The sequence below is a fragment of the Peromyscus leucopus genome, chromosome 8a, assembly GCF_004664715.2.
Source record: "Peromyscus leucopus breed LL Stock chromosome 8a, UCI_PerLeu_2.1, whole genome shotgun sequence".
In the NCBI taxonomy this organism is placed as follows: Eukaryota; Metazoa; Chordata; class Mammalia; order Rodentia; family Cricetidae; genus Peromyscus; species Peromyscus leucopus.
In genome coordinates this window covers 29,807,762-29,817,072 of record NC_051085.1, presented here as the reverse complement: position 1 = coordinate 29,817,072, position 9,311 = coordinate 29,807,762, and the positions used below count along the sequence as shown (strand labels likewise).

The 9,311-nt window shown below is 40.7% G+C and overlaps 1 protein-coding gene across 1 annotated transcript; it reads right to left on the bottom strand.

Moving 5' to 3' along the window:
• Window positions 1–5,576: 5,576 nt before the first annotated feature.
• On the bottom strand, window positions 5,577–6,659 carry LOC114698605 (trace amine-associated receptor 6). Its single transcript, XM_028877344.2, has one exon. The coding sequence runs from the start codon at window positions 6,612–6,614 to the stop codon at window positions 5,577–5,579; it is 1,038 nt and encodes a 345-aa protein (XP_028733177.1). The 5' UTR covers window positions 6,615–6,659.
• Window positions 6,660–9,311: the final 2,652 nt, after the last annotated feature.

Genomic DNA, 9,311 nt, shown 5'->3' with positions numbered 1-9,311 from the left:
GTCTGTAGTTCCTATGTTCCTAAGGTTTAATAAGCATGGTTTCCATCCATGGAAGCTGCTATGGAAGATTATGGGATGAGAAAAGGGTAGAGTCTCTATATCTATAGACCTGGGTCTGAATCCTAGTTGCCCCTAAAGTCTAGGTCATGTGACTTTTACTGTCTAGACTTCAGTGCCCCCTTTTAGGAGTACAAGATAGTAACCATTTTCAAGATTTCACTGAAAATGATTAACTGGCCACCACATGACACATTTAACTATAGTGAAAACAAAGGCATGGATGGTTCAGATCTCAGTCTTTTCATCCTTGAGGAAGCATTTTATTTAAAAAGACAAACAAGTCCTTTTTCCCATAATTTTTATTTATTTGAAGTATTATATATACATATATGTGGAGAGAGAGAAGGGGAGAGAGAGACAGACAGACAGAGAGAATGTATTAGATTGATTTACATGATAGGAATTAAGCAGTTCAACAATAGTTATCTACATGTCAGAGAGGCTGAGAACCCAGTAATTAATTGTTCAGCAAAGTAGGATGCCGCAGCAGTTCCAACCTAACTCTGAAGGACTGGAACTCCACAGAGCATCCACATTGGAAGGATGAAGAAACTGGAGTCTGATGTCAACAGAGGGTATCAGAAGCATCTTTAGACTCAATTCAGATGTAGAAACAGGGCTTCCCTTCCAACTCCTTCATATCTGAGCTACCTGCCGGAAGGGGTTATACACTTTGAGGCTGGATTTCCCCCCTCAGTTAATCCTTTTGGAAAACTCCCTAAGACATACCCAGAGGTGTGTCTCCTAGGTGATTCTAAAGCCCATCAAGTTGATAAATTGGCAAGTCCTAATGTAGCTTACACACCTTTATCAGAGATAAACAGGTCTAACATTCGTAAGAAGCAGGAAAATAAGACTGTGACCCATTCTAATACATACAATTAAGAGGTTGAAGAAAAAAATGAAAATAGTGAAGCAGGACAGGGTTGCCAATGCTGTCCTCCACAGTGACTTTTTGGAGAGAAAAATATGAAAGCAGAGGCTCTGAGAATGATCAGAACCAGCCTTGCAAAGGTGGGGGGAATGAGTGATGTATAGATAGGAGAGCATCTACAGTTAGTAGATGGGTAGAGGGATAGATACATTACAGAAACAGACCCCCAAGACAGCAATATACTGGACAGAGAACTCCCTTTACTGTTAGCTGATGTTCTGATCCTAGTTAATGCTATAAGCAGTAGGACCTCAATCCCGTGTTTCCTATTTTTATTGGTGATACAACATCACTTTTTGATGTTTTTCCTGATTGCTGAGCTTTCTCTTGTAGTGGAATTGATTATACAGACTTGTAGCAGAACGTTTACATAATTAGAAACAGCAAGGTTGAGATTGTTATTTTGGTACTTCTCTATTTTTCTATATTTTTGTGAAAGGGTTATTTTTTTAAATATATTGTTACATCATTTCCTCTCTTCCCTTTCCTCCTTTCCACTTGCTCTCATATCTTGCTCTCATATCTGTCTGTCTGTCTGTCTATACATTACATATATGTGGTATATGTATATATCAAACCTGCTCAGTCCATGTTCTGTTACTTGTATGTATATGGTTTTAGGACTGACCATTTTGTATTGAATAACCAACTGGGGGCCTCTTCCCAGGGAAAACTATTTCTTTTGCTATCAATGCTCCATAATTGCCTGTAGTCCTTTGATTAGGGTTGAGGCCCCATGAAATTTCCCCTTCCATGTTAGTATGCCTTTTGGTGTTATCCTTATTAGTTAGGCAGCCATGCTCATGAGACTTGTGTAACTTCTCTGTCCTTTCCATAAGACATAATCTCACAGGAAACTTCCTGTCTCTCTGGCTCTTACAATCTTCTTGTCCCTTCTTTTGCTATGATCCCTGAGCCTTGGGTGCAACAGTTATTTCCTGGATGTATCAGTTCACACTGAACACCACTACTTCTCTATTTTTCAAGGCAACTTAGATATAGTTCCTTGCTGTAAAGAGCAAATAAAATTCCAAGAGACCATAACACGTTTTATTCTTGGTCAAGGCTACAGTAGGGTTCAACCATAACTCTTTCCTATCATTTAATCCCCTTTTACCTTTTCCAGGTTGTAATAGAACTTGACTCTTTTTATCTTCTTTATCAGACAGATGGCCTGTGCCATCAGATGAGGAGGAGTGGGAGGAGACATATGACTAGGAAGACTAGAAAAAATATGGTTAGAGAATTTGAGATGGGCTAGAATTTCATTCTAAACACTATGGGACTCGGGCTTGAAGCTTCACATTATAAACCCGTAGAGATCACGGAGACCAATGTTAAATGTTGTGGCTAGTCAAAGGTCTAAGTGTCCATCTGCTTTCTGGTAGAGCAAATGTCAACCACAGTACCGCTGCCCTCCACAGTGTAGCTCTGCTCTCTCATGTCTTTGGCATGGCCAAGGCAGAGTTTCCTATATAGCTCAAGTCTAAGATTCGTTGGCCAACAAAACGGAAATGAATAACACTCAGGGAGCAATGTAAGAGGAAGTTGGCAGGGACGTCATTGAGAAAACCTTGGCCATTTTCACCCATTTCCCTTTTCCAAGCTTTACTGTCACGGGTTTGTAGAGAAAAGCCTTTGGGACAGTTTAACAGCTTAGATTTCATTTTCTGAATTATTTCCTGTAGTCACCTGACAGCCGTTTCCTCCTCGTGTCCGACCGTTTCCTCCATCAAGGGAGCTGAAGATGCCGAGTCAGGGTTCAGAAAAACCCTCTCTTCTTGTACTTCTCCCACAGCCCCCTGTACCTAGGGAAAAGTATGATTCGGCGGCAGTCGTTTTGGAAACAAGAAGAATCCCAGCATCTTGACTCGGGCATGCTTGACACCAAGCCTAAGGCCATAATCACCATATTTCATCGACATTGTTATCGAAACGACTGCTGGCTGTCATTCTCAAAATCCTTCACACCAGTCACCTGCCTTTCATTAAATAAAGCAAGGTGGCGAGGGGGCGCCACGTGCTGGCCCTGGCCACTAGGTGGAGCAGTCCTCTTGGCTTCTCGCTAACAGACCCCAGTGAGTCCTTTTCAGGCTGAAGCCTGAAGGAAGCTTTCTGATGGAAAGAATGAGTGGTGAAATCCAAGGGATCCGCAGTCATGGTGTGAGGGCAGCTGCCCAGCAGAGCGCTCCAGCATCATAGGGCTTCACTGTGAGCCAGAAATAAACCTTTCTCTGCTAGGCTGTGGACGTACTTGTCTTTTACGTCAGCAATGTCTCGCCTATGTCTGATGGGGGTCATTGTATCCCAGACCAGTAGCTGGTTTCAGGGCTTTGGGAAAACTCCCAAGTAGGACGCTGAAGATTGTGAATACATTTTGTGTGTTTCGTGGGAGCGGGGAGTGGATATGTATGTTCAATGTGAGTACGACGTACAAATTATTTAAAACATCGTTGGCAGGATAAACTTACACGTTTTCTTAAGTGTAGAATTTATTAATGGTATTCCTTTGCGGTATTTCTTCTTGTTTTTAATTTATTATTTAATTTCTCATTAAATGTTTGTTATATATCATAATAGTTCCATAAAGACATTTCATTCAAATACATCATGTACTCTGACCATATTCATTTCCCTATACCCTTCCCTTTACATCCTCTTCCCACTAGTACTTTGATCTCATTTCTATTTTCATGTTGTATATCTGTAGTTATGTGCATACTATATGTATGTGTGTGATTTTCTATGTCTATGTAAAATTTGGCATCCACAAATGAGAGAAAATACATGGTATTTGTCTTTCTGAGCTTGATTTGTTTCACTTAATATGATTGCCTTTAGTTGTATACATTTTTCTTCAGATGATCCAATTAAATTCCTTTTCTATGGCAGAATAAAACTCCATTGAGCATATGCTAATATTTTCTTTATTCATTCATTTGTTGGCAGATAGGCTGATTCCATGACTTGGCTATTATTGTAAACAAAGCTACAATAAACATTGATGTGTGATTTCACTGTGGTGTGCTGATTCAAAGCACACTGTGGTTTGCTTTGGGTGTACACCTGAAAGTGGTATGGCGAAGTCACATGGGAGGTTTGTTCTCTCTCTCTCTCTCTCTCTCTCTCTCTCTCTCTCTCTCTCTCTCTCTCTCTTCTCTCTCTCTCCTTCTTGAGAAACCACCACTTTAATTTCCAGTATGGCTAGGCTAGTTAGTATTCACGAAGCATTGTGTAAAGGGTTCCCTTTTTCCCACGTTCTCACCAACAGCAGCTAATGCTATTTATGGTCTTAATTTTTGTTATTATGGGTGGGATAAGATAGAACTAATCTCAACATAACTTAAATTTGAATTTCAAAGATAGATAAGGATGTTGAACTGTTTTTTCCATTTATGGACCATTTGCACTTCATCTTTTGAGAATCATCTGTCTCATTTTTTTGGGGGGTTATTTAGGTTATTTCTTTATATAGTCCAGGTGTCCATCCCTATATCAGATATAGAGCTAGCAATGATTTTTCTCCTGTTTTGTAGACTGCTACATTTTTATTTAATTCAGAGAAAAGTATCTGAGCATATTTATTTATTTGCAATGAACAACACTGCTTCTTACCAGAGTTTCAGCTCACAAAAGTTGGGATGCTATTACCTGTTTCCTACGTATTCAGCATCGATTCACTATGGTGTAGGCGTGAAGTTCATGTTTGGTTAAAAAAATAAAAGAAAAACAATGACTATTTGGATGCTTGCCATTAATTTATGTTCTACTTGGCTACTGAAACACACAAATTCTTCATTGTAATCATACTTTATTAAAGAAAACTAGAGGCTTCACTTGAAAGAGATTCTCCTTAATGAACAAGAAATATTTCATGCACCTAAACAGACAAGTGTGACACAGGATTCCGTGTGTCACATGTGTCCAGTTTCCAGTAGAAGGAACAGCCACATAATCACAGTGCCTCCACTCTGGGAAGTCCAGTGGCTTCTGTTTCCTATTTTGGGAGAGGAAATCATAGAGCCAGAGGACAGTAACTCGGTGATGTCATTTGCAGACTGTCCCCCCCCTACATTCTGGGATCCCTCACAAGACTGAGTCAATTATATTTGCCAAGGAATCTCCTTTTGTAAGCTGTTCTTGAAAGAGCAAAGGAAAGCAGGAACTGGGGGAAACCTATTCATGCATGAAATGAAATGTTTTGCAGGCTAGGTCAGACTGGAAGCTTTGTAATGAAAAGAGGACAGCATCAGAAGGGATCTTCAATGTCTTCAGAGAATATGCCAGGACCAAGAAAAAATCCACAGATTAAAAGGAGGATGTATGGAGGAAATTAAATGCAAGGAGTGTCGCATGCTCATCTGTGAAGCAGTACTCTAATAAAAACTTAACATTTATTGGTCCAGTTAGTATTTTCAGAGAAATGGCAGCAAGGTGCACATTCTGACAAGACTAGAAAATGCTAACTCATCCTTTGTAGTTTGCACAGCCATTATTTTTTTCCATGAAGTGTCTTCTTAGACTTTAAAGACCCAATTCATCAGGAAATTAAGGGTATCTGTGAGGTCCTCTGTGCCTTTGCTTATATTTGCTCAGAGAACAAGTTCATAGTGGCTGAGCTGTTCTTGAACACCTGGCCACTCATAATAACCTTAATAGCTTTCTTAAACCATGGGTAAAATAAAGCATAGATCAAAGGATTCATGGCTGAGTTGTAATAAGCACACCAAACACAAATCTCATAAATGTAGGCAGGGGTGATGAATCCCATAAAAGCATCGATTAATGAATCAATGCTATACGGCAACCACGAGATCATGAATGCCACCACAGTGATTCCCAGGGTTTTGGCTGCTTTTCTCTCCCTCTTTGCCACTCTGGCTTTGTAGTTCTCTGAAGATGACTCCGTTTTGCTGCCAATATTTTCTATCTTTTTAGCCTGTTGCCTAGCTACCAGAAAAATATTACCATACAGAATGATCATAACAAGACTTGGTATAAAGAAGGAAAGAAAATCTATCAGCACCCAGTTCTGATTCACAACTACCTGACATCCTCCTACACAGTTGAGGACATTGGATAATTCTTCTAGGCCATCATCATAGACCCCTGTGTAGAACACAGCACCGCTGTACACCAGGGGCAGAATCCAGGAGATGCTGATGCAAATTCCTGACACAGACACCGTGAACTTGGTGGGATAGACCAGAGGGTCAGTGACAGCGATGTACCTGTCGATGGAGATGAAGCACAGGTGGAAGAGAGAAGAGTAACAAAATGCCACATCACAGCAGGTGTGGAAAGTGCAGAAGCTTCTTCCAAAGTACCAGCAGCTCTCGATGGACCTGACCATGCTGAAGGGCATCACAGAGACTCCCACCCAGAAGTCAGCGCAAGCCAGAGAGGCGATGAGGAAATTGGTGGGAGAGTGCAGCTGCTTGAAATGGAGGATGGATATCATTACCAGGAGGTTTCCAAACACTGCCAGCACAGCCCCCATGCCAAAGACTGCATACAGGATGACCCGGGACCCAGGCGAGTAGGGAGTTTTCACACAGGACCCATTTACATTCTCATAGCAGAGCTGTAAGACTGTGGGTGGAGACGAGTTACTCCCCATGCTGCTGCTGTTTGCGTGTGGCAGAAGGTCTGCATTTGATTCTCAAGATTCAGGAGTTCTAATTTTCAATGCTGTAAGGGGAAGAAGTCCACATCAATCCAGTAAAATGACAGAGGATATTATGAGATGTTAAGCCTAATATAATTTTTCACTTTTAAACCTTCTGACAACTTCTATACATTCTTTGGAACAAAATAAAATCCGATAAATACTGTATGGTCCAAAATTACTAAAATTGAATTTCAATTAGCAAATGAGTCTTTTTTCTTAGTTGGTTAAGCTTTCTTTGATTCCTTAATATGTTTTTATATTTTATTTTTACCTCTAGTGTTCCTCTGGCTGCAGCGTAACTGTCGATGCCGCTGTGGAACTGGTGGCTCACCTATGGACATGTAACATTTACTTCCATGTTACATGTCTTAAACTGCTGCCTAAAGGATGCAGTCCTTCAGCTAAATAGACATCACCAATGGGAAAACGCCTTGACAGAATCCCAGTAGGGCAAGGTGTGAACCAATAAGATTATATTCAACAGTGATTACTAGGAACATTGGCCTACAAAACAAGTTCTTTCCTACATTAATTACTATGAAGTATTCTAGGCAAATAGTTCTTTGTCCTTTGTTTACAGATTTGAACCATGCCCCACTTCTCAGTCATGACTTGGTCACCTTCCTGGGGTTTTAAAGAGATACGATGGTGTTCCCATGGCTACCGAGCAGCAAGATGACAAGCTATGGGGAAATACTACGTTGAAGAGAAATATATTACATGGAGGCTTTAAAGAACTACATGGATTAAAGACATCAGCTTTTCTCCGAGACTACTGAGAAAATGAATTCGGCTCTTAAATCCTTGCTACCCAGGAATCTGTGTGCAAAGTCTTTCCATCCACTCAACAGATCTGCAGTGACCACTCTGTGTACTTTCCTCTGTGGTTACTAAAGACTGCCCCTTTTGCCCATGCTTCCATGGAGATTTCATTTTTACAAAGAACAATGCACAGGAGTGAGAACTCTGAAATGGATTTTGTGTTCATCATCTCAACCCTGGCAGAAGGAACATGGCAAACCAAGGAAATATATTTTTCAATCTTCTGGATGAAGAGTTCAAGTCTCTGGCAGTACAGAGCTGGAGACATGCAGGCATTTATAAGCTTGTATGGTACATTATGAAGAGTGTGAGAGAGAGTTCTTTTTCATCTTATTGTCTATCTGATCACAAATCAATAAAATCAATATTCTTTTTCAGTTATTTTTCAGGTTTCTCCTAACATTTTCTTAGTGTCTGATTTTTTAAAATAAATTCAATTGCTTATGTTACAAAACCCTATGCCAGGTTTTTCCCATCTATCTTCTATAGATATAAGAAACAATTCTATATGTTGTGTGGTACCAAGTATCATTCCTATGTACAACCAGTAATAGCTAACCTCATCCCCTGGTAGTGAATGTCTCTAAATGTTTCTATATATCCTCAGGAGACAAACATTCCCCTTCCTCCCATTGAGACCTGTGTTCCAGTAAAGAAAAATTGTTCCATTGGCATCTTTGCCATTGGGTAGAGAAATAACTTTATAGCTCACTCTATCATTCTGAGATTTATTTGTTAGTTTATTCAGAACATAGTGGATGTCTGTACCTGGGTATAAAGTAATGAAAAAATGCCTGTCATCTCTATGATCATAAAGCCTGAGGTCTTGAAGATGAAGCAACACTGAATCACAAGTCGGAGGGCTAGGCCTGTGAAGACAGCTCCAGAAGAGAAAAGACAATGCTCCTGATAGTATGGTAAGCGTAAGAACAGACAGATCCTGGCTTAGGGATCCTAGAATATGGTTATGTAGAGATGCTCCAGTATTTGTAGAATTCTAACTATTCTATATTAACATCATCTAAGCTCAGGAATCTAGGCTAACTTGTGACTTCATGTTTACTAACTCAGTAAGCCGCTCTTCTCCCAACCCTGAGGCAGGATGTAGATGGAGGCTTGCCTCAAGGCCTCTAAAATTCTTGCACAAATATGACTTTCCTAATGTTGTCCTCCCCAAGCCATCTGTAGTAAATAGTTTGGCAGCGTTAGGAAGAAGTCCTGATTCCCACGGGTTTAGGACTCTAAGGCCGAGGACAGGATTCTCAGGCAAACTTTTGGTTCTTACATCAGACGAAGTTTTCCTTCCCATTTCTGCACCCGAGCTTTAGTTGGGTCCTCCAAGACATTTCTAATGAGACCATCCCCCCAGTGACTGAATGTGTGAAATAGTCCTCATTATGACCAAAGTAAGAAAAGGATGCGATAATGATGGCCTGTGGTCATGCGGAGCACAAACTCTGAAGGGTGTTAATGAGAGGAAGCATGTTATTCCCGTCTCTATGGATTAGAGGCTGGAGGTAACCAAACACCATGCAGGGTGAAGTACTAATCTGTCACTGGAGAACACTGGGCACTGGGTATGTGCAGCCAGGTTGTCTGGTAATGGCCTCAGAAGGTCACTGGGTTAGCGCATTATTGAATCAACTTGATGCTCTCCATCACTACCAAGGGTTGACAAGTGTTTCTCCAAGTGTATGTTAACTGCTTGTGGGTGCTCGGAGTAGAGTGAGAAGTTGTAAGAAACCATTTTTTTTTTTTCCTTCAAGTGCAGTTTAGCAAGTGTTTCCTTCCTCACCTACTAGTCAGACCTCAGGTGCACGCATG